The sequence below is a fragment of the Coregonus lavaretus genome, assembly GCF_964263955.1.
Source record: "Coregonus lavaretus genome assembly, chromosome: 12".
Lineage (NCBI taxonomy): Eukaryota > Metazoa > Chordata > Actinopteri > Salmoniformes > Salmonidae > Coregonus > Coregonus lavaretus.
In genome coordinates this window covers 31,889,363-31,915,061 of record NC_139999.1, presented here as the reverse complement: position 1 = coordinate 31,915,061, position 25,699 = coordinate 31,889,363, and the positions used below count along the sequence as shown (strand labels likewise).

The window sequence follows — 25,699 nt, the reverse complement described above, 5'->3', positions numbered from 1 at the left end:
GACTTCCTCATTATGTGAGGGAACCCACACACACCCCCATGAACGGAGTCTGAGAGGGTCAACCTCAGGGTCAAGGACTGCTGTGTAACTGTGGGGCTGGCTGTCGACAGCCTGAGGTGCTAACAGCAGTAAAACTTGTCCACACACTTGACCTCTGACCTGTTAGCGACCCTGACAGAGGGTGTGTACACACAGACACACTGCTGGCTGCTGCTGGGTGGCAGACAACACTCAAACAGACAGAGACAGACACAGAAAGACAGGAGCAACAAGAGGCAGATAAGACTCTTATGAGCCAAAAGGGGGAAGACAAACTGAGGAACAACAGAATTAAATGACAAAAAGATATTACAAGAGTGAGATGGAGCCAGGGAGAAAGAGGGTAAAGGTCAGAGACAAAAAAACATTACGGCTCGAGGACACAAAGAGAGAGAAAGAAGAAAAAAAAGAGCAGAGAGAGCAGAGAGAGCAGAGAGCAGAGAGAGCGAAGAGCAGAGAAAGAGAGAGCGCAGAGAGAGCAGAGAGAGCGCAAAGAGAGCAGAGAGCAGAGAAAGAGAGAGCAGAGAGAGCAGAGAAAGAGAGAGAGCGAAGAGAGCAGAGAGCAGAGAGAGCGAAGAGAGCAGAGAAAGAGAGAGAGCAGAGAGAAGAGAGAGAGAGCAGAGGCTAGAGTGTGGGTCTGGGAGAATGCAGAGTCATATGGGTATATTCCTGTGCCACTCAGGTGTGTCCAAACAGCACCAGTCTGTCTGGCTGCTGCCACTGGCATCAGAGGGCCACACGCCTGTGTCACATCCCAGCACAGGCCAAGGCCCCGCATACCTCTCCACGCCTCCCTCCCGCACCGCCCCAGGGACTCTGTGTGTGTGCACAATGGGAGCTCAGTCCCTGCAACACGCTCCAGCACCACCAGCAATGAAAAATCCAAACAAGGACCAGAGAGAGAGAGGGAGAAGAGGGGTGAGAGAGAGGGCAAAGGAGCAAGGACAGAGATCCATGAAGGGTGATGGGAGGGGAGGGTGTACAGACTATTAGGGGAGTCAGAGAGAGGCGAGCAGGGCGTCCACTCACCCTCTCCACCTGTCCCTCCTTGTGTTTGGTCTTGTAGATGTGTAGTCTGGGTAGTGTAGTCTCAGAGTAGTTCTTCTCCTCAAAGCCCTCCAGCAGACGACCCTGGAACGCCAGCCGGCACGCGTTGGCGTGGATGTCTGTGTCCAGCTTGGAGCCAATCACCAGGCAGAGAGAGGGACATGTGACCGGTCGCTCAAACTCCAGCAGCGCCCACTGCTCCGGGTCTGACCCAGCCCCTCCGGCCGCCCGCTGGCCAATCACATACTCGTCCTGGTGGAAGTACTCCCGGTCAAAGGAAAAAGGTTTGCTCAGGGGGCTGGGGTCTGGCTGAGGGGAGTGGGGGTCGGAGGGAGGTGGTTGGGGGTCCGTGGTGGGGGTCTGGGGGCTTCCTCCAGGGGGCAGACCGAAGAACGTGACCCTGGCCATGACAGTCTCATGGCCCACGGTGATGTGGAACTTGGCTCGGGTGGCCAGGGAACCCTTGAAGTAGCCAATCTTTCTGACGGAGATGAGGGCTGCGTGGAGGGTGTGTAGGGATCCAGGGGTACACACCACCCCCCGTTCTAGTAATTTGGGGTCAAACTGGGTCACACACACGCCCACGCGGTCACCCTGCATGGCCCCAGACACCGGCAGCCGGAACATCTGAATTGACTTCACTTTCTTGGTCACCTAGGGGTTAAAGGACAAACACAGAGAGACAATCAAACTAACCTACTCTTATTGTTTGTTGTGTTGTTGTGTGAGGGAGAGTGGGTGAGTATGGTCGGTGTGGCCTAACCACCATTCTTCTCTGACACTGAATGCTGAGACAAGCCTGCTGGTTTTTCCAGGCTTTTGCTGCCACCTGATGGAGGATGTTATAATGACACCAGTTGATAGTAAGGTTCAATACAATAAGCTGGTGTTTAGACTAGGCTGGCCTACAAACAAGTGTGAGTGACTGCATCTGGTCTAAATTAGTCAGCTCCTGTACTGTCAATCCCCACCCCTCCTCCCCAGTCTCCCCATCCTGCTCCCTCCAAAAACACACAGACACATCCTCCACCCCCACACTACCATCCCTCTTTCCTTCCCTCCTCCTCCAGTCAACTTATGAACTCCGTAGCTTCTACTCTAGCCTTGTGCTGTCCAGGTCATCTGAATCAGGGTTCTTCTACTGCATCAACGATTCTCCACCTTTCTGGAAGCAGGGACTATGAGCATGCCATGGTTCTAATTTTAGTTAATGTGGTCCTATAAAGTGACAAACAATAGTATGAACTAAAACCACTTTAACTAAAAATAGAACTAATTAAATTGACTAACGCGCTATAATAATCAGCAATATCACAAATAATTGTTGCTGGTCAATAGACTTAGCAGATTGAGAACCACTGATCAAGACTTTCAGTGGTCATGCAAATCAATGTTCTGTGGTCAGTGACCGTACCTTGAGCGATGGGATCTCCACAGTGTCGTTGACAGCTAGCGCCCCCTGTAGAATAGTTCCGGTCATGACCGTGCCCTGACCGCGGATGGAGAAGCAGTGGTCCACGGCCATCAGCAGGGCTCCCCCCGGGTCTCTGTGAGGGAGGTACGTCTGGATCTTCAACAGCTAGGGGAGACACACATACGGAGCAAAGTCAAAACTGCTGTCATAACATTGTACGGTCATCGTAGGCATGAGTATGATTCAGGCTAGTCACACACAGAGCAGAGGGCCAGTCCTATTCAGAACCATATCTTAGTGTTGAGTCTGTGTATCCTGTGGTTTCATAAACACTTCCTGACAGTGTCTCGTGTTTTAATCATAGGGCAGAACTCCCTGACCTATGACAGTGTCTGTCATATACCTCTTTGTTCTAGGATATCTACCTTTTACAGTATCATTTCAATTAAGGATACTGTATGTATCATTGAAAGTATCTCCACACCAGTCAGAATAGCAACGTGGAACGTTCAGGCTGCTGCACAGACACTATGGAAGCTCTAGTCTAGAGCGCCTGGTAATAATGTGTTGGAGAGCATTTAACTCTCTAAATGGTTAAACTAGTGAGAAATATATGGTGATTATTGTAAAAATCTGTGAGTTTGCTTCATTAACAATAATGCTAAATTAAGATATAGCATTTTTTAGCCACATTTAATTAATTTACATTACGCTACTTTCCATGATGTGGACAGTATGTGTTACTAGATTACACAAGCTCACGTTTTACGATTACACAAGATCACTTAAATAACAGCCAAACTTTGTCAGCGTTGATATCATATGCCGGGTCGTTATTCATTTAAGTTAAATAACAAAGTAACTGATTTGTTTCTTCCCCTGTCGGCAGCCTCCCAGAATCTCCATCCGACATTCCAAAATGTAGACCACTGTCTGTAGCAAATTCTCTTATAACTAGTGAAATAAAAAATATTCTCATACTCAGTGTGGCCTTTGAATAGTGTTAGTTCAAACAGCACCTACAACCCAAACGTTGCCTCGCTCTATTGATTTCAATTTGGTACAGATATGAGTGATTAAAGGGATACTTCGGGTTGTTGACAATTCATCTATTTCCCCAGAGTCAGATGAACTTGTGGATACCATTTTTATGTCTCTGTGTCCAGTATGAAGGAAGTTAAGAGGTAGTTTCGTGAGCCAATGCTAACTAGCGTTAGCGCAATGACTGGAAATCTATGGGTATCTACTAGCATGCTATCCACAAGTTCATCTGACTCCGGGGAAGTAGACAAAGGACCTCATTGACAAAATCCCGAAGTATCCCTTTAACAAAATAAAAAATGTAACTGGATGTTTTCTACAAGTTGTCCTATAACCAGTGATACAGCATACCAGATTATGTGTTTTTTCAGTAGTGTTCAATCAGGACGTGCAACCTGACTACCCCCTCTCGTTCTATTGATTTCAACGTGATATTGATTATGAGTGATTGGCAAATAAGTGTTGCGTTTCTCTTTCCATTTTGGCGAACCCCAAATCAAAATGCATCACTCCAAAATGTATCTGGCTGTCTTCATCAGGTTGTCCTCTAACCAGTGATGTAAACAATATTTCCAGTTCCTGTGTGTTTTTTGTTGCGCATATTCCTGATTTCCCCCCTAATCAATATGAGTGATTTATTGCCACTTGTCAAACCAAAAGGGTTTTTGGTGCATATGCAGTTTATAAGGTTCTCGTTGATAGAAAATACAAGTAATATGATTATTATTGTGGTACATGTATGTGTAGGTAGTACATTTTATGTTTAGGTTTTCAATATATGACAAACTGTTTTTGCATCTATTGATTATTGATTTGGACACTTCAAAACGGTGTTGACATTTGGCTATTTATCAAAAGTTATTGTCAACAGGAATCAGCTACAGCATAATTTTCAATGTATGTTTTAGGAATAAAAATGTTTGCTTTCAACATTAATTTCCAATAGTATTCTAATTAACCAGGTACAAACTGCTGAATGAGTCCAAAAACGTGCTGTGATTAATTTATTTTGATGATATACCAGAAATCGTGAAAATGGGTTTGTCCTGTCTAGTCAGAATATTAACCAAAACCGCTAACAGTGCAGGCACATCCTTGGTCACCAGTGTGTTCAGGGTCTTTACCTCTATTAGGTCAGGCACTCCCTGGGGCTCCTCTGTTTCAGGACCAACAGGCTTCGCTGCCACGGCAATCACAGGACAGTCTTTAAATCTGGCCAACAGGGGATGAAACGAGGGTTAGAATGACTATGTGTGTGTGTGTGTGTGTGTGTGTGTGTGTGTGTGTGTGTGTGTGTGTGTGTGTGTGTTACCTGGTGTTCTCCAGGGTCTTGTGCAGTCTCTTGGTCATCTTGTCGATGGCGGTCTGTCTCTTGTTGGGCGGCAGCAGGTCAGTCTTGTTGAGAATGACCACCATGCGGGGGCAGGTCAGCTCTCCTATCAGCAGACACTCTGCTGTCTGGGTCTGGATCCCCTTCACCACGTCTACCACCAGCATCATCAGGTCTATGATCTGAGCCCCTGGAACACACACACACGCACAATTAGATGTATGCTATAGACTTGTCAATAATAAACACCCCAGTCCAAAACTACTGCAGTGAAATGATTGCACACACTCAGCACTGCATGGTTACAGCTGATCTACACAGGACTCTTGGAGGGCCATATGACCAAAGTCATAAGTTGAGCAACAGGAACAGAAACAGACAACCAAGAATAACAACAGAACAAGAAGAGCGGGAAAGAGGAGGGAGGGTACAAAGGGATGTAAAGAAGGGAGAAGGGCTAGAGGGCTGAAATTAGAGCCTCAGCTCGCTTGGTTGTCTTTCCTCCCTCTTTTCTTTCCCTCACTTTGGCAGTCTTTCTTTCCTGTGCTCCCCTCTTTTCTCTGCCTCTCTTTGGCTCTCTTTCTTTCCTGTGCTCTCCCCATTGGGGACAGGAGGGGAAGCTTATTACATACCCCGTTCCCCACACCTTCCTTCCGCCCTAATCCACAGCATGTGCCATCCACAGGGACACACTGGCTTTATATAGCAAACTACCAGCCATATACACTGACACAGGCTGCACTCCTGTGTGTGTGTGTGTGTGTGTGTGTGTATTCGCCTTATCCTGCTTTCCTTCTACTGTGACTCCCCCTGTTCTCTTCTCACCCTCACCTCTCAGGCCTGTCCTCCTCTTACAGGATACATATTGTCAACCCTACAAACACTCATTAGGAGTGAGAAGAGAGAGAGAAGGGGAATAGCAGCAAGAACGAAGAGAGGGGGAATGAGTAAGCAGGGTTCAACTGAGCCGTAAGGATAAGGAAGTCTCTTCAAATCAAATCAAATCAAATCAAATTTTATTGGTCACATGCGCCGAATACAACAGGTGCAGACATTACAGTGAAATGCTTACTTACAGCCCTTAACCAACAGTGCATTTATTTTAAACAAAAAAGTAAGAATAAAACAACAACAAAAAAGTGTTGAGAAAAAAAAGAGCAGAAGTAAAAAATAAAGTGACAGTAGGGAGGCTATATATACAATAGAATAAAGTGACAGTAGGGAGGCTATATATACAGGGGGGTACCGTTGCATAGTCAATGTGCGGGGGCACCGGCTAGTTGAGGTAATATGTACATGTGGGTAGAGTTAAAGTGACTATGCATAAATACTTAACAGAGTAGCAGCAGCGTAAAAAGGATGGGGTGGGGGGGCAGTGCAAATAGTCCGGGTAGCCATGATTAGCTGTTCAGGAGTCTTATGGCTTGGGGGTAGAAGCTGTTGAGAAGTCTTTTGGACCTAGACTTGGCACTCCGGTACCGCTTGCCGTGCGGTAGCAGAGAGAACAGTCTATGACTAGGGTGACTGGAGTCTTTGACAATTTTGAGGGCCTTCCTCTGACACCGCCTGGTATAGAGGTCCTGGATGGCAGGGAGCTTTGCCCCAGTGATGTACTGGGCCGTACGCACTACCCTCTGTAGTGCCTTGCGGTCAGAGGCCAAGCAGTTGCCATACCAGGCGGTGATGCAACCAGTCAGGATGCTCTCGATGGTGCAGCTGTAGAATTTTTTGAGGATCTGAGGACCCATGCCAAATCTTTTTAGTCTCCTGAGAGGGAATAGGCTTTGTCGTGCCCTCTTCACGACTGTCTTGGTGTGTTTGGACCATGATAGTTCGTTGGTGATGTGGACACCAAGGAACTTGAAGCTCTCAACCTGTTCCACTACAGCCCCGTCGATGAGAATGGGGGCGTGCTCAGTCCTCTTTTTTTTCCTGTAGTCCACAATCATCTCCTTTGTCTTGGTCACGTTGAGGGAGAGGTTGTTGTCCTGGCACCACACGGCCAGATCTCTGACCTCCTCCCTATAGGCTGTCTCATCGTTGTCGGTGATCAGGCCTACCACTGTTGTGTCGTCGGCAAACTTAATGATGGTGTTGGAGTCGTGCCTGGCCATGCAGTCATGGGTGAACAGAGAGTACAGGAGGGGACTGAGCACGCACCCCTGAGGGGCCCCCGTGTTGAGGATCAGTGTGGCAGATGTGTTGTTACCTACCCTTACCACCTGGGGGCGGCCCGTCAGGAAGTCCAGGATCCAGTTGCAGAGGGAGGTGTTTAGTCCCAGGATCCTTAGCTTAGTGATGAGCTTTGAGGGCACTATGGTGTTGAATGCTGAGCTGTAGTCAATGAATAGCATTCTCACGTAGGTGTTCCTCTTGTCCAGGTGGGAAAGGGCAGTGTGGAGTGCGATAGAGATTGCATCATCTGTGGATCTGTTGGGGCGGTATGCAAATTGGAGTGGGTCTAGGGTTTCTGGGATTATGCTGTTGATGTGAGCCATGACCAGTCTTTCAAAGCACTTCATGGCTACAGACGTCAGTGCCACGGGTCGGTAGTCATTTAGGCAGGTTATCTTAGAGTTCTTGGGCACGGGGACTATGGTGGTCTGCTTGAAACATGTTGGTATTACAGACTCAGTCAGGGACATGTTGAAAATGTCAGTGAAGACACTTGCCAGTTGGTCAGCACATGCTCGGAGTACACGTCCTGGTAATCCGTCTGGCCCTGCGGCCTTGTGAATGTTGACCTGCTTAAAAGTCTTACTCACATCGGCTACGGAGAGCGTGATCACATAGTCGTCCGGAACAGCTGGTGCTCTCATGCATGCTTCAGTGTTGCTTGCCTCGAAGCGAGCATAGAAGTGGTTTAGCTCGTCTGGTAGGCTTGTGTCACTGGGCAGCTCGCGGCTGTGCTTCCCTTTGTAGTCTGTAATAGTTTTCAAGCCCTGCCACATCCGGCGAGCGTCAGAGCCAGTGTAGTATGATTCAATCTTAGACCTGTATTGACTCTTTGCCTGTTTGATGGTTCGTCGGAGGTCATAGCGGGATTTCTTATAAGCGTCCGGGTTAGAGTCCCGTTCCTTGAAAGCGGCAGCTCTACCCTTTAGCTCAGTGCGGATGTTTCCTGTAATCCATGGCTTCTGGTTGGGGTATGTACGTACGGTCACTGTGGGGACGACATCATCGATGCACTTATTGATGAAGCCAGTGACTGATGTGGTGTACTCCTCAATGCTGTCTGAAGAATCCCTGAACATGTTCCAGTCTGTGCTAGCAAAACAGTCCTGTAGCTTAGCATCTGCGTCATCTGACCACTTTTTTATTAGCCGAGTCACTGGTGCTTCCTGCTTCAGTTTTTGCTTATAAGCAGGAATCAGGAGGATAGAGTTATGGTCAGATTTGCCAAATGGAGGGCGAGGGAGAGCTTTGTATGCGTCTCTGTGTGTGGAGTAAAGGTGGTCTAGAGTTTTTTCCCCTCTGGTTGCACATTTAACATGCTGGTAGAAATGAGGTAGAACGGATTTAAGTTTCCCTGCATTAAAGTCCCCTGCTACTAGGAGCGCTGCATCTGGATGAGCGTTTTCCTGTTGATTAATGGCCTTGTACAACTCATTCAGTGCAATCTTAATGCCAGCATTGGTTTGTGGTGGTAAATAGACAGCTATGAAAAGTATAGATGAAAACTCTCTTGGTAAATAGTGTGGTCTACAGCTTATCATAAGATACTCTACCTCAGGCGAGCAAAACCTTGAGACTTCCTTAGTATTTGATTTTGTGCACCAGCTGTTGTTTACAAAAATACAGAGACCGCCACCCCTCGTCTTACCCGAGTCTGCCGTTCTGTCCTGCCGATGTAGCGTATAGCCTGCTAGCTGAATGTTGTCATTGTTGTCATTCAGCCACGACTCCGTGAAACATAAGATATTACAGTTTTTAATGTCCCGTTGGTAGGATAACCGTAATCTTAAATCGTCCATTTTATTATCCAAAGCTTGAACGTTGGCTAATAGGATTGATGGGAGAGGCAGTTTACTCGTTCGCCGTCGGATCTTTACAAGGCACCCCGACCTACGTCCACGGTATCTCCGTCTCTTCCTCACGCGAATGACGGGGATCTGGGCCTTGTCTGGAGTCTGTAGAATATCCTTCGCGAACGCCTCGTTGAAAAAAAAGTGTTCGTCCAACGCGAGGTGAGTAATCGCTGTCCTGATATCCAGAAGCTCTCTTTGGTTATAAGAGACGATGGCATAAACATTATGTACAAAATAAATTACAAATAACGCGGAAAAACACACATAATAGTACAATTGGTTAGAGGGCTGTAAAACGGCAGCCATCTTCTTCCGGCGCTGTTCTTGTCCTCCTGGAATGTTGAATCCATTCCTCCTCGCTCTCCTCCTTGCAAAGCCACAGGCTAGTGGAGGGGCCAGTCAGTCAGTGTGCGTTAACCTTGTAATGGCTGCTTTGCATGGTTGATTCAAGAAATACATTATATTTGTATGGGTGGTTGTGTAGTCTTTATTCTGCAGTCCTCAGTCGCCCTCTGCTGGCTGGATCTAGAGTTGAACTCTGACAGCACTTTCATGAGTTCACAGACAGTGTAGTAAGCTCTACAGTATAGGAAGTTACCACCCTCAATCAATTATCCATGAACATGTTGTCCTTATCTGATAAAGTCATTGTATGTTGCCACTTGCCATTCCTGTACATGGCTGTCAAACTCAGGGCTGGAGTACCAGCAGCCATCAGACAGCTGACTGGCCCGTTTCATTTCCCAACCAAGAGCCATGGATTACAGGCAACATCCGCAATGAAGGAAACTAATCCGGACGCATATAAGGAATCCATAAAAAAGGCAAAGCGTCAATACAGGACTAAGATCGAATCATACTACACCAGCTCTGACACTCGTCTGATGTGTCAGGGCTTGCAAACTATCACGGATGACAAAAAGAAACCCAGCTGTCCAACATCATAGTGCCCTCCAAGTTCATCACTAAGCTCAGGACACTGGGACTGAACACTTCCCTCTGCAACTGGATGCTGGACTTCGCAACGGGCAATAGCTTGACATTCGACCGCAAGGCGCTACAGAGGGTAGTGCGTACGACCCAGTACATCACTAGGGCTGAGCTCCCTGTCATCCAGGACCTCTATAACAGGCAGTGTCAGAGGAAGGTCCTACAAATTCTCAAAGATTCCATCCACCCAAGTCACAGACTGTTCTCTCTGCTACTGCACGGCAAGTGGTACTGATGCACCAAGACCGGAACCAACAGGACCCTGAACAGCTTCTACCCCCAAGCCATAAGATTACTCAATAATTAACCAAATAGCTACCCGGACTATCTGCATTGACCCTCTTTGCACTAATTATTTTGACTCTTCACATACGCTACTGTTTATTACCTATCCTATTGCCTAGTCACTTTACCTCTACCTATATGTACATAAGGTAAGTATTCAGACCCCTTGACTTTTTCCATATTGTTACGTTACAGCATTATTCTAAAATGGATTAAATAGTTTCCCCCCAACACATTTTTTTTTTTTTTTATGTATTACAAATAAAGAAACGGAAATAACACATTTAAATAAGTATTCAGACCCTTTACTCAGTACTTTGTTGAAGCACCTTTGGCAGCGATTACAGCCTCGAGTCATCTTGGGTATGACGCTACAAGCTTGGCACACCTGTATTTGGCGAGTTTCTCCCATTCTTCTCTGCAGATTCTCTCAAGCTCTGTCAGGATGGATGGGGAGGGTCGCTGCACAGCTATTTTCAGGTCTCTCCAGAGATGATCGATCGAGTTCAAGTCCGGACTCTGGATGGGCCACTCAAGGACATTCAGAGACTTGTCCCGAAGCCACTCCTGCATTGTCTTGGCTGTGTACTAAGGGTCGTTGTCCTGTTGGAAGGTGAACCTTTGCCCCATGCAGAGGCCTGGAGCAGGTTTTCATCAAGGTTTCCCTGTCCTTTGCTCTGTTAATCTTTCCCTCAAACCCGACTAATCTGCCAGTCCCTGCAGCTGAAAAACATCCCCACAGCATGATGCTGCCACCACCATGGTTCACCGTAGGGATGGTGCCAGGTTTCCTCCAGACGTGATGCTTGGCATTCAGGCCAAAGAGTTCAATCTTGGTTTCATCAGACCAGAGGATCTTGTTTCTCATGGTCTGAGAGTCCTTTAGGTGCCTTTAGGCAAACTCCAAGCGGGCTGTCATGTGCCTTTTCCTGAGGAGAGGCCTCCGTCTGGCAACTCTACCATAAAGGCCTGATTGGTGGAGTGCTGCAGAGATGGTTGTCCTTCTGGAAGGTTCTCCCATCTCCACAGAGGAACTCTGGAGCTCAGTCAGAGTGACCATCAGGTTCTTGGTCACCTCCCTGACCAAGGCCCTTCTCCACCGATTGCTCAGTTTGGCCGGGCGGCCAGCTCTAGGAAGAGTCTTGGTGGTTCCAAACTTCTTCCATTTAAGAATGATGGAGGCCACTGTGTTCTTGGGGACCTTCAATGCTGCATATTTTTGGTACCCTTCCGCAGATCTGTGGCTAGACACAATCCTGTCTCGGAGCTCTACGGACAATTCCTTCGACCTCATGGCTTGCTTTTTGCTCTGACATGCACTGTCAACTGTGAGACCTTACATAGACAGGTGTGTGCCTTTCCAAATAATGTCCAATCAATTGAATTTACCACAGGTGAACTCCAATCAAGTTGTAGAAACATCTCAAGGATGATCAATGGAAACAGGATGCACCTGAGCTCAATTTTTAGTCTCATAGCAAAGGGTCTGAATGCATATTGAAATACGGTATTGCTGTTTTTTTATTTTTAATACATTTGCAAAAAAATCGAAAAACCTGTTTTCGCTTTGTGATTATGGGTTATTGTGTGTAGATTGACGCGGGGGAAAAAACAATTTAATCCATTTTAGAATAAGGCTGTAACGTAACAAAATGTGGAAAAAGTCAAGGGGTCTGAATACTTTCCGAATGCACTGCATCTACCTCAATTACCTCGTACCCCTGCATATCGACTCAGTACCCTGTGTATATAGCCAAGTTATCGCTACTAATTGTGTATTTATTCTTCATGTTTATATATAAATAAAAGTATGTGGACACCCCTTCAAATTAGTGGATTCGACTATTTCAGCCACACCCGTTGCTGACAGGTGTATAAAATCGAGCACACTGCCATGCAATCTCCATAGACAAACATTGGCAGTAGAATAGCCTTACTGAAGAGCTCAGTGACTTTCAACGTGGCACCGCCATAGGATGCCACTTTTCCAACAAGTCATTGCGTTAAACTTCTGCCCTGCTAGAGCTGCCCCTGTCAATTGTAAGAATTGTTACTGTTAAGTGGAAACATCTAGGAGCAACAACGGCTCAGTGGTAGGCCAAGATGGGGTAGCAGTGCGGTCGTGTACTCTGTAGTGTGTCCGTGTAAATAGCCTGTTTTTTGTTTTTTTCGTGTATATATATATATATCAGACACTTTTCATCCTTCTACTAAATATACTTTCCTGCAAACCGCCTCACTCAATATGGAACGGATTCTATTATTTACTTACCTTTTATCCAGAATCTCCAGTTGAAACTAGCTAGCCAGCTAACTAGCTACTTGCTATTAGCCACCGTTAGCGGTTTCACCCAGAACATCAGATTTTCTGCCGGAATAACTGAATCTTTGGACCTTAACACCGGATCGCAACTAGCTAGCCGCAACCGAATGGATGATGCTGTTGGCTAAATCACCACTGCCCCCGAAGCAAGCACCAGTTAGCCTTGAGCTAGCCTCAAGCCAGGCACATATCCCGGCTATCTACCTCTCGGTCTACTGGACGGGAGTAGCCAGCTAACTAGCTACTTGCTATTAGCCACCGTTAGTGGTTTTTCACCATTGTCCGTGGCCTGCACTACCTACCAGCCAGCTCTAGCCTGGACTATTATCGGCCAGTCTGCACTGTCTGCACAGCGCGTTATTGACCCAGAACATACCGGATTTTCTGCCGGAATCACTGAATCACTGGACCTTTAACACCGGATCATCGCAACTAGCTAGCTGCAACCGAATGGATTGTTGGCTAATCAGCCTTGAGCTAGCCTCGAGTCAGGCCCATCTCCCGGCTATCTACCTCTCTGTCAACCGGACGGGACTTCCTAGTGTTGACACGGAGCCCCGCCGATCCATCACGACTGGTCTGCCAACGTAATCGTCTGTGGTTTCAACAGGCTTCCCGTTGCGAAGATCCATCTGCTAGCCCCGGCCCGCTAGCACACGCAATTCAACAGCCGTGCTTCCTGCTCGCCTGTGCTGTAGCACCAATTTGAACTGCTCTCGGACTCACATATTGCTGTTCACTGGACCTTATGATCACTCAGCTGCACAGCTGATGCCTGCTGGACTGTTCCTTTTACACAGTACCCTGTCCTGTTTATCTGTTTAGCCTCAGCCCAAACTTTCATCGCCAGTTGTTGTCTTAGCTCTCTTGAATAACACCTGTGATTGCTTTATGCCTCTCTCCCATGTCAATATGCCTTGCCTATTGCTGTTCCAGTTGGCTCTTATTATACCATTTCACTGTAGAGCCCCAAGTCCCTCTCAAACTGCCTCAAATAGCTCCTTCGTTCCACCCCCCATACACGCGGAGACCGGCTCAATCGGTGCCTCCAGTGATGCCATCTCTTTCATTGTTACCCAATGCTTAGGTTTACCTCCACTGTACTCATATCCTTCCATATCCTTGTCTGTACATAATGCACTGAATCTATTCTACAACGCCCGGAAATCTGCCCCTTTAATTCTCTGTACCCAACGCACTAGAAGACCAGTTCTTAAAGCCTTTAGCCATTTCCTTATTCTAGTCCTCCTCTGTTCCTCTGGTGATGTAGAGGTTAACCCCTGCAGCCCCCAGTATCACTCCTACTCCCCAGGCGCTATCATTTGTTGACTTCTGTAACCGTAAAAGCCTTGGCTTCTTGCACGTTAACATCAGAAGCCTCCTCCCTAAGTTTGAGTTATTCACTGCGTTAGCACACTCCGCCAACCCTGATGTTCTAGCAGTGTCTGAATCCTGGCTTAGGAAGGCCACCAAAAATTCAGAAATGTCCATCCCCAACTACAACATTTTCCGCCTAGATAGAACTGCCAAAGGGGGTGGAGTTGCAATCTACTGTAGAGATAGCCTGCAGAGCTCTATCATACTATCCAGGTCTGTGCCCAAACAGTTTGAGCTCCTACTTCTAAAAATCCACCTTTCCAGAAATAAGTCTCTCACTGTTGCCGCTTGCTACAGACACCCCTCAGCCCCCAGCTGTGCCCTGGACACCATATGTGAATTGATTGCCCCCCATCTATCCTCAGAGTTCGTACTGCTTGGTGACCTAAACTGGGATATGCTTAACACCACGGCCATCCTACAGTCCAAACTAGATGCCCTAAATCTCACAAATTATCAAGGAACCTACCAGGTACAACCCTAAATCTGTAAACATGGGCACCCTCATAGATATCATCCTGACCTTCTAAATACACCTCCGTTGTCTTCAACCAGGATCTGAGCGATCACTGCCTTATTGCCTGCGTCCGTAACAGGTCCGCGGTCAAACGACCACCCCTCATCACTGTCAAACGCTCCCTAAAACACTTTAGCGAGCAAGCCTTCCTAATTGACCTGGCCCAGGTATCCCGGATGGATATCGATCTCATTCTGTCAGTAGAGGATGCCTGGTTGTTCTTTAAAAGTGCTTTCCTCTCAATCTTAAATAAGCATGCCCCATTCAAAAAATGCAGAACTAAGAACAGATATAGCCCCTGGTTCTCCTCAGACTTGACTGCCCTTGACCAGCACAAAAACATCCAGTGGCATACTGCATTAGCATCGAATAGCCCCCACGATATGCAACTTTTCAGGGAAGTTAGGAACCAATATACACAAGCAGTTAGGAAAGCAAAGGCTAGCTTTTTCAAACAGAAATGTGCATCCTGTAGCACTAACTCCAAAAAGTTTTGGGACACTGTAAAGTACATGGAGAATAAGAGCACCTCCTCCCAGCTGCCACTGCACTGAGGCTAGGAACCACTATCACCACCGATAAACCTACAATAATCGAGAATTTCAACAAGCATTTTGCTACGGCTGGCCATGCTTTCCACCTGGCTACCACTACCCCGGCCACCAGCTCTGCACCCTCCGCTGCAACTTGCCCCTGCCCTGCCTTTCGAAAGTATTTGAAAGCCAAGTTAACAAACAGATCACCGACCATTTCAAATCCCACCGTACCTTCTCCGCTATGCAATCCGGTTTCCGAGCTGGTCATGGGTGCACCTCAGCCACGCTCAAGGTCCTAAACGATATTATAACTGCGATCGATAATAGACAGTACTGTGCAGCCGTCTTCATCGACCTGGCCAAGGCTTTCGACTGTCAACCACCACATTCTTATTGGAAGATTAAATAGCCTTGGTTTCTCAAATGACTGCCTCGCCTGGTTCCCCAACTACTTCTCAGATAGAGTTCAATGTGTCAAATCGGAGGGCCTGTTGTCTGGACCTATAGCAGTCTATGGGGGTGCCACAGGGTTCAATTCTCGGGCCGACTCTTTTCTCTGTGTATATCAATGATGTCGCTCTTGCTGCTGGTGACTCTCAGATCCACCTCTACGCAGACGACACCATTTTGTATACATCTGGCCCTTCATTGGACACTGTGTTAACAAACCTCCAAACGAGTTTCAATGCCATACAACACTCCTTCCGTAGCCTCCAACTGCTCTTAAACACTAGTAAAACTAAATGCATGCTCTTCAATCGAACGCTGCTGGCACCCGACTAGAATCACTACTCTCGGCGGGTCTGACCTAGAGTATGTGGACAACTACAAATACCTAGGTGTCTGGTTAGACTGTAAACTCTCCTTCCAGACTCACATTAAGCATCTCCAATCCAAAGTTAAATCTAGAATCGGCTTCCTATTTCACAACAAAGCCTCCTTCACTCATGCTGCCAAACATGCCCTCGTAAAACTGACTATCCTAACGATCCTTGACTTCGGCGATGTCATTTACAAAATAGCCTCCAACACTCTACTCAGCAAATTGAATGTAGTCTATCACAGTGCCATCCGTTTGGTCACCAAAGCCCCATATACTACCCACCACTGTGACCTGTATGCTCTTGTTGGCTGGTCCTCACTACATATTCGTCGCCAAACCCACTGGCTCCAGGTCATCTATAAATCACTGCTAGGCAAATCCCCGCCTTATCTTAGCTCATTGGTCCCCATAGCAACACCCACCCGTAGTATGCGCTCCAGCAGGTATATCTCACTGGTCATCCCCAAAGCCAACACCTCCTTTGGCCGCCATTCCTTCCAGTTCTCTGCGGCCAATGACTGGAACGAACTGCAAAAATCTCTGAAGCTGGAGACTTATCTCCCTCACTAACTTTAAGCATCAGTTGTCAGAGCACCTTACCGATCACTGCACCTGTGCACAGCCCATCTGAAATTAGCCCACCCAACTACCTCATCCCCATATTGTTATTTATTTTGCTCATTTGCAACCCAGTATCTCTATTTGCACATCATCTCTTGCACATCTATCATTCCAGTGTAAATACTAAATTGTAATTATTTTGCACTATGGCCTATTTATTGCCTTACCTCCATAACTTGCTACATTTGCACATACTGTATATATATTTTCTGTTGTATTTTTTACTTTGTTTTGTTTACCCAATATGTAACTCTGTGTTGTTGTTTTTATCACACTGCTTTGCTTCATCTTGGCCAGGTCGCAGTTGTAAATGAGAACTTGTTCTCAACTGGTTTACCTGCTTAAATAAAAAAATTATTTAAAAAACACAAGCTCACAGAAGAGGACCACCGAGTACTGAATCACGTAAAAATTGTCTGTCCTCGGTTGAACACTCACTACCGAGATCCAAACTGACTCTTGAAGTAACGTCAGCACAATAACTGTTCGTCGGGAGCTTCGTGAAATGGTTTCCATTGCCGACCAGCCACACAAGCCTTAAATCACCATGCGCAATGCCAAGCGTCGGCTGGAGTGGTGTAAATCTTGCCGCCATTGTGTGAGTGATGGGATCTCCACTGTTAAACAAGTGTCAACACCTGAGCATTTGCTGTCCTGCCACTGTTGTTAGGGCATCGATTTATTTTTGCAGTTAAAACAGTAACACGAGATTATCCTCATTCGCTTCTCTTACCCCCAATGATGGTGCGAATGAGGGACGCGTGTCCAGGACAGTCCACCAGCGTGAACTGCAGGTTGTCGTAGCCGCGGCCCCCGGACACCGCCCGCAGCTGCTCGGGGAGGTCCACGGTGAAGGAGGAGAAGCCTAGATCCAGGGTGATGCCTCTCTCTCGGGACTGCGGGTTCTTGTCAAAGGCAGCCGTGGACGCTGTGCTGCTGAGAGCCCTGGCAAGCGACGTCTTCCCGCTGTCGACATGCCCAAGTACCCCCACGTTAAAATTGAGGGTCTTCGGGTGGTTGTTGCTCGAGTCTGCCATGACTGGTAGCTTTGACTAACTAGCTATCTGCTCCTGTCGCAACCAGTCTCAGCACCTAGCGTGGCTGGCTGGACCTTGAACTCTAGTTTACTTTCCGTAATTACACTTAACACAATTGACTACTTGTACGTTAAACTAACCGTCATTCATTAAACTCCTAACCTTATAATTCATTCATATTTGTTATGAAATATAGTTGACGTTAGCAAAACACTAACGTTAGCTGTCGAATTACACGAAACTTTTCTGTCAATTGTGTATCAATAAAAACAGTCCTCTGGAAAATATGCCGGTTGAAGTAACGTTTTAGTCCCCCTCGCAAGCATAGGCTACAAAATCAATGTGAGATGTGAAGAAATATCCGTCTAGAGCTCTACACAAATAATATTGTTAAGCACATTTTTCGATAAGCGATGGAATGCACTTTGGCCGGAACCAATGTCAAAGTGTGTACCATTTTCCGTAACGTCAAAGTGACTTAAACACAAGCGGAAATAAAAGCCAAAGAGAGGCGTGGTGTTTTTTTTATGAGTGAGAGTGACAGTGCTTCTATCCAATCGCTTTATAACAAAAGAGCATAATTGTCCAATAGTGTACCTCCAGAGCAAAAAAGAAAAACACCTTTACGGTTGTACTTCCTTCAACTTCCTTGGTAACCCACATGCACCCGTGGAAACAGACCGGCTCTGTGTGTGTTTGGAGTTAACTCACCGATTATAACAGATTAAAACATTGAATAAATAACAAGTAAGGGGGCATTATTGGTTACTTATAGGACTTGAATAAACAACACAGCCATGAAAATCGAGGAAGTGAAAAGCACCACGAAAACCCAGCGTGTCGCGTCTCACAGCCATGTGAAAGGACTCGGGCTAGACGAGGCCGGGAATGCAAAGCAAAATGCGTCAGGTCTTGTGGGGCAGGAGACCGCAAGAGAGGTAAGTTAGCCTAACTAGCTAGTTACGTGAAAACGTAAGTCTTGAAGTTGGCTACTTTTAGTTATTTAGCCACCGTATTTCCGATATCACGTGACTTTGCAGGTCATTGTTCTTTATTCTATTTCTTATTTTCAATATTTTATGTTGTTCTTTACCTTTTTTTCTGTCAACAGGCTTGTGGTATTATTGTGGAACTGATCCGCTCAAAGAAGATGTCAGGAAGGGCAGTTTTACTGGCTGGACCTCCCGGTACAGGAAAGGTAGACAAAATGTTACTGCAGTACTTCAATGATACCCCAAAGTAATTGTGAAATGTCTGATATGCTTACTGTGTCTCCAGGGGTGTATTCACTAGGAACCAACCGAAGCGAACGAAACGGGGAGGGACCTACCTAAATTTGTCCAATAGAAACTCGTTTTTGTTGCAGAACATACTTTTGGACTAATGGTTATACCTTTGTCCTCCACAGTAATAGAAAGAATACAAGACTTGAGACTTTAACCAACCCTACTTTGCACAATCTCTCTCCCCCCTTGTAGACTGCCCTGGCTTTGGCTATGGCACAGGAGCTGGGCAACAAGGTGCCATTCTGCCCCATGGTGGGTAGTGAGGTCTACTCTTCTGAGATAAAGAAAACAGAGGTGCTGATGGAGAACTTCAGGAGGGCCATAGGTGAGGGGCCACACACAAACACGGGCCACTGGGAATGGATTACACACACACACACCTGGGTCAATTGGAGACCAGATAAAGCTGCACCCTTCATTCACCAGCTACACCACCATCAGAATAGACTCCAGAGCCAGGGGTTCTCCTCCACACCCCTCCTACTGGGCTGACTAGGGTAGGGGATCAGTGTGGCTGTTGACACTGGGGAAAAGGCTCGGAAGGGGTTTGTTCAAGTGTTGACATTATGGTAGGTAGCCTCGCGGTTAGAGCATTGGGCCGGTAACCGAGAGGTCGCTGGTTCGAATACCGAAGCCGACAAGGTGAAAAATATGTTGCTGTGCCCTTGAGCAAGGCACTTCACTTGATGGCCGTGACCCCACTCCCACATTTCCATTACACACTTGTGTGTAACAGGACAAATATAAGCACCACCCCCAAATAATAATAATAATAATAATTCCCTGTCATAGAGAAGGGAATGGAGCTTGGGTTGAGAGGGGTGGTGGTCAGCACCCTCACCCCTCCCTTAGGACGGAACACAAGCGTTACGATGGAGGGAAAGGGCAGGGTACATTCTGAGCATGTCGACACCCCCCTGATGAGCAATCTGAAAAACGGCCTCTCCCGCAGAAGTGTGCCCCCCCCTCCTATAGCCCAGCCACCTGTGCGCCACTCACACACCAAGAGACTGTATGCAGAAGGAACAAGGGCTACAGTGTGATCACATTACACAGAGAGAGGACCATGCACTGTACACACACTCACTCTCACACAGTCTCCAATAAATGGTCTGCCAGGTAGACCAAAGGATGTGGTGGTTTTATTGATTCAAGAGAATAAAGGTTTTACAGAGTCTTCATTCAGTGTGTGACCCTGACCCTGTCCTCCCTCCTCCAGGGTTGCGTATTAAGGAGACCAAGGAGGTGTATGAGGGGGAGGTTACAGAGCTGACCCCCTGTGAGACGGAGAACCCCATGGGTGGTTACGGGAAGACCATCAGCCACGTCATCATTGGACTGAAGACAGGCAAGGGCACCAAGCAGCTCAAGGTCAGGCACGAGTCGGAGACTAGACCAGTCCATGTAGAAGTTGGCCTTAGACACAGATCTAGGATTAGGTTAGCCTCTCGAAATCGCAGCTATAACAGTTAGGGGAATGTAATGTAAAATAGAGGGTGGGGGACACAAAACTGGCCCTAGATCAGTGTCTAGGGACAACTTCATTCTACTCATGAAGGGGGCACAAAGCGCTCTGTAAAAACACTGTTGTATCTTACGGTCTGTGTCTCTGTGTTTGTGTGTAGCTGGATCCCAGTATTTATGAGAGCCTGCAGAAGGAGCGTGTGGAGGCGGGAGATGTCATCTACATTGAATCAAACAGTGGAGCCGTCAAGGTATCAATACACTTCCACCTATTTAATACACTTCTATACAAACACTCACCTTGAAAAGACTCACCTTGAAAAGGCTCCCATACACAAATTACACATTTACAGTGGCTCAAACAATTCAAAATTAAAGTAATTGACATACTACAAAAACTTACAAACAAGCACACAAACTAAGAATGCACTAAAACAACACAGTGCGCTTTGCTGTGCCCTCCTGCCCCAGTCCATGCCGGCTCTGTTTCATCTCCGTCAGTCCTCCATGCCGGCTCTGTTTCATCTCTATACTGTACGCTGGAATGGACCCCTCTCATTCCTCCAGCCCTTCATCGGCCCGGGTTTTATTCCCCCTATCTCTCCATCTCTCCTTCGCTCCCTCTGTTCTGGCGGACGGGCCTCGTGGCCTGTGTTGACACGTGTGTTGACGGCTTCTTTAATTGGTGCAGGTGGGCTGAGGGTGCAGGTGGGCCCGGGGGGAGGGGTGGTCCTTACATTTGTTGCTGTTGACAGCCCTTGCAGGACCCTCCCTGACTCTTACTCTTTCATCCCCCCGCCTCTTTCATGCCCTCCTCAAGTTGGCATGGAGTCCAATCATTCCCCTGCTTTCCCTCTCCTCCCTTCTTTTTATTCCCCTATGAAGTGATTGGCCTAGTTTCAGCCACCAGACCTCCTCTGATGGGATTGGGTTAGTACACTGAACAAAAATATAAATGCAACATGCAACAATTTCAGGTTCAGGTCATAAAAGGAAATCAGTCAATTGAAATACATTCATTGGGCCCTAATCTATGGATTTCGCATGACTGGGAATACAGATACCTTACAAAAAAGTAGGGCGTGGATCAGAAAACCAGTGAGTATCTGGTGTGACTAGGGCTGGTCCCGTATTACCGTCACACCGGTGGTCACGAGTCATGAACGCAGTCAAATTCCATGTGACCGTTTAGTCACGGTAATTAGGCTTCTCCAAGATCTGATGCTGCTATTGTCCCTCTAAACACTCCCATCAATGCAAATGTAATCGAAAATCTAATCAAACACTTAATGAGTGCTCATGTTGCGCAACATTTCCATAGGCTATGCCATTGCGTGAGAACAGTTTTGATGGCCTCTATTAAAAAGAGGAGGATTCCATCAGCTTTCTATAGGCTAGGCCTACTATTTATTGATCAACTTTCCTAATATTAAGCGCTTTGCTTTACAACAGGAGCATAGCCTACCTGGCTGGCATGAAAATTAATCACGGGAAAAGCGTCCACCATTTGCTATTTAAGTTTATGTATTTATTTTCCCATGCCCCTGTTCTGAGACTGGTGCATGATAATGGTCCATTCTAAATCAAAACTAATATCACACATATATTATTTAGTATATGTAAAGACAACATTAAATGAAGAATAGTCTGATGGGTGACAATATTAGCCTATCACTTGTGAATGATGCCCAGCTTGTGCATTAAGGCAAGAAACAGCTCATACTTTTTTTTTGTTGCTACTTTCTCAAATCATAGTCGCACACCTAATGTAGCCAAGCCCATAGGCCTATATGTTTTGATAAGGTTTGTATCACAACTAAAGTGGCCAAATAACTTCTTAAAATTAAGCACATTCATCTGCTTTATAACCGGTTTAGAGCCTAACTGGCATACATAGGCTGCGTGTGAGTTTCAAGTTAAAGTTAACATTTTCACTATAAAAATGCACCTTTATAATAAAGCATTACATGCATAATCGCATTTGCCGTCACTTTCAAGAACAGTGTTTTCCCGCTAATTGATTGGATTTTGGAACATTCGCGCTTATAGCCTACTGCCGTGTGCGCATTGCTGCACTTATGTGAAAAAATTGCCTAATAGTTTATCAACATTTTAAGCTAAACGATCAGCCTCATTGCTTTAAAAAGTGGTATTAATTTGGGCTCTATCGCATCCCACAACTGTCCCAGAGTATGTTTGGAATATTGATTCCTTGCACAGAAGGACAAGTTGACCAATAGAATAGGTCAACTTTTGTACTATGGCGGATACTAGATTGACATAGGCTAGTGCTTTTGCTGTTCGTTAGGCCTACTCATCTTGTTGGCTGATGAAAAGTAGGCTAAATGTGGACAGTTCTAACATTTTCAATATGCGCCTCAGAATTCGATAAGAGGGACTTGTGCAGTTGCGTCCCTGATGTGTCACTCTTTATTCACTTGAAGCCTACTTAGCTGAAATGCCTGTGAGAAGGACCCGATCACGTGACAGGCATTGGTTACATCTGAGAGAGCCATGTGAGTGAGGGGTGCTTTGGAGCACGGCAGCCAGGAGAAGGGAATTATAATTAGCCTATTATATTCAGCCCAAGGGCACAATGGCCATTTTGGCCGCAAAAGGCATGGATTTTTTAGGGGGCATTATGGTCACACAAGGTGGATGCCGCCGGGACATTTGAGGCCTGGTGAGAATATCAAGTGCTTGTCAAATTGTGAATGAGAGACTGATGAAGTATGTGCAACTTGCGACATTTCTCAAATCATCATTAGAGTCCCATCATGCAGCCTTAGAATGTATTAAACATCAAAACATATAGCCCAACGTTTGTATCACAACAAAAGTTGCATAAATAACTCTAAATTAAGCATATAGGAGGACCAGTTTCTTTGTTAACCGCTCAACACAGAATAGCCGCATGTGCACACTTCCTTTGAAATTGTTTGGAGAAAATATCCTTTATATTTTATTAAGCTATGTTCAATTGTATTCTTCGTATTATAAAATAAAGCCACGGAATTCTAAGCAAATCTTGTCTGCTAAATGAACTACTGTAGCCCACAGCCATATGGCATAGCCATATCAGGGCCTAACATAAGGACAACTCAGAGTATGCTATTCTGTTCTTCTGAAACAGACTACATTTTCTTCATATCATGTTTCTTTAGACCTGTCTAAAATAAATTATGGATTTATTGTGATGGTGTAGGCTATATTACATGGATTTATTAGACTTTTTAAAATGTAGATGTTCCAAAGATCTGCATCTGGAGATGCTAATTAACGGTGAATTACCGTGAGACCAGCAGTTATTTGCTTGACAATCACCTGTGACAATATCATGACCACCACAGCCCTAGGTGTTACAACCATTTGCCTCATGCAGTGCAACACATTTCCTTCACATAGAGTTTATCATTATCTTGGTGGATGGATTATCTTGGCAAAGGAGAAATGCTCACTAACAGGGATATAAACAAATTTGTGGACAACATTTGAGAGCAATAAGCTTTTTGTGCATATGAAACATTTCTGTGATCTTTTTATTTCAGCTCATGAAACATGGGACTAACACTTTACATGTTGCGTTTATATTTTTGTTCAGTATGCTTGTGTTCTGTGTTTAACCATTCCGTCTGTGTGGCGTGTGCAGAGACAAGGTCGGTGTGACACATTTGCCACAGAGTTTGACCTGGAGGCTGAGGAGTACGTGCCGCTGCCCAAGGGGGACGTCCACAAGAAGAAAGAGATCATCCAAGACGTCACGCTACACGACCTGGATATTGCCAACGCTAGACCACAGGTACACACAGTGTCCCCTAGACCCTGGTTAAAGTGAATAAGACTGCACTGCAGATATACACTATGGGAAAATAACTATTGCACTAAAAATAATAGTGCACAAACAAAAACACTTGAGTCTATGTCTGCGCCCTGCAGTAATCTAAATGATCGTTGGTATGACCCCCCCCCCCCCCCCCCCCGACTTACTCTTAAGGAATAAAGTGTGGTTGCTCTCCTCTCAGGGAGGTCAAGATATCCTGTCTATGATGGGACAACTGATGAAGCCCAAGAAGACCGAGATCACAGGTAAGCCCTCAACCACTAAGCTTAACTTTTTTAAACCCACAACCGTACTTATATCCTTGTAGTAATAGCAGCTTGTACTTTCAAAACCCCAACCTCCCCCCAATAAACATCACTCAAAAGAAACCCATCCTTTCTGTTCTGTCCTTGCCTTTTGATTGGCTCCCTTGCCTGACCCCTGGCTCTTCATTGGCTCTTCCTGCTGTCCATTAGACAAGCTGCGAGCTGAGATCAACAAGGTGGTAAACCGTTACATTGACCAGGGTGTGGCTGAGCTGGTCCCCGGGGTGCTGTTTGTGGACGAGGTGCACATGCTGGACATTGAGTGTTTCACCTATCTGCACCGAGCCCTGGAGAGCACCATCGCACCCATCGTAGTGTTTGCTTCCAACAGGGGCAACTGCCTCATCAGGTGGGTGGGTGTGTGTGCTAATGTGCATGCATGTGATTGCAACTCAGTTTGAATGTGAGTAACTGTGACAGTCTGTTTTGGAAGCCAACTTTGCTCTGTTTACTAACCCTTCTGTGTGGTTGGTTTTTCAGGGGGACAGAGGACATCAGCTCTCCCCATGGCATTCCTCTGGACCTGCTGGACAGAGTCATGATCATCCGCACCATGCTCTACACACCACAGGAGATGAAGCAGGTGTGTGTGCGCCTCTCATCGTGTCTGAGATTGCATTCCTATATATAAAATATGAAGTGTGTGTTTAAGAGACGGTATGTTTATATATGAAGTGTGTGGTCACTGGTGTGATGCTGACAGCGTTTGTGTGGTCACTGTAGATCATTAAAATCCGTGCTCAGACTGAGGGGATCAACATCAGTGAGGAGGCCCTCAGTCACCTGGGAGAGATCGGAACCAAGACCACCCTCAGGTAACACTCACCAATCTGTTACTCTGCATGTGTGCACACACACTCCACTTGTCTCTAGTGTGTGTGTGTGTATTGACTCACCTACCCCTCTCCTCTGTCAGGTATGCGGCGCAGCTGCTGACCCCAGCCAGTCTGTTAGGCAGAGTCCAGGGGAAGGAGGGAGTAGAGCGGGAGCAGGTGGAGGAGATCAATGAGCTCTTCTATGATGCCAAGTCTTCCGCTAAGATCCTCCAGGACCAGCAGCACAAGTTCATGAAATAAAGAACTAACACCCCTTCTAAAGTTCCTCTACCCTTCTCTACATCCCTCCATCCACAGTTTCTACCACAGAGTTAAGCATCTCATGTTTGGAAAGTCATTGCCCTGGCAGTCTTTTTCTCTCCCAGTTCTCCATGTAAAATTCATCCCTCTCTTCTTTCTTTTATGCCTTATTTCATCCTTTCTCTTGTTCAACAACCCCCTCAAGCTGCCCCATCAACTGTAGTGGTTTGTACTATTCTGATAAATACCTTTTTTTAAAGGTTATTTGCTTGTTAATCAAATTAATTTTTTTCAATAAAAAGGAAAACATGGAAAATTT

The 25,699-nt window shown here is 46.2% G+C and overlaps 2 protein-coding genes across 2 annotated transcripts in view; one reads left to right on the top strand and one right to left on the bottom strand.

Annotated features, from left to right (window-relative positions):
- Positions 1–17,911, bottom strand: part of LOC311138581 (selenocysteine-specific elongation factor-like) — a 26,079-nt gene extending 8,168 nt beyond the window's left edge. Inside the window, exons 1-5 of the mRNA XM_084173330.1 lie at positions 17,105–17,911; positions 4,854–5,061; positions 4,666–4,753; positions 2,501–2,665; positions 1,069–1,740 (exon numbers count right to left, since the gene is read on the bottom strand). Coding sequence (XP_084029456.1) covers positions 1,069–1,740; positions 2,501–2,665; positions 4,666–4,753; positions 4,854–5,061; positions 17,105–17,408 — 1,437 coding nt within the window. The 5' untranslated portion in view covers positions 17,409–17,911. The remainder of the gene's footprint in view (positions 1–1,068; positions 1,741–2,500; positions 2,666–4,665; positions 4,754–4,853; positions 5,062–17,104) is intronic.
- On the top strand, positions 8,657–25,699 carry LOC311138587 (ruvB-like 1). The gene is made up of 12 exons (XM_084173338.1): positions 8,657–9,058; positions 18,184–18,346; positions 18,520–18,606; positions 18,887–19,019; positions 19,914–20,065; positions 20,320–20,409; positions 23,808–23,957; positions 24,181–24,244; positions 24,455–24,653; positions 24,785–24,887; positions 25,028–25,119; positions 25,221–25,699. Exons 2-12 carry the CDS (start codon positions 18,206–18,208, stop codon positions 25,378–25,380), a joined length of 1,371 nt encoding a protein of 456 aa, XP_084029464.1. The 5' UTR covers positions 8,657–9,058; positions 18,184–18,205; the 3' UTR covers positions 25,381–25,699.

Excerpts from the sequence above, each read along its gene's own strand:
- LOC311138587 (XM_084173338.1), top strand. The coding sequence starts at position 18,206 with ATGAAAATCGAGGAAGTGAAAAGCACCACGAAAACCCAGCGTGTCGCG. Across the intron at positions 18,607-18,886 it reads GACCTCCCGGTACAGGAAAG|ACTGCCCTGGCTTTGGCTAT; the intron begins GTAGACAAAATG and ends CCCCCCTTGTAG. Across the intron at positions 25,120-25,220 it reads GGAACCAAGACCACCCTCAG|GTATGCGGCGCAGCTGCTGA; the intron begins GTAACACTCACC and ends CTCCTCTGTCAG.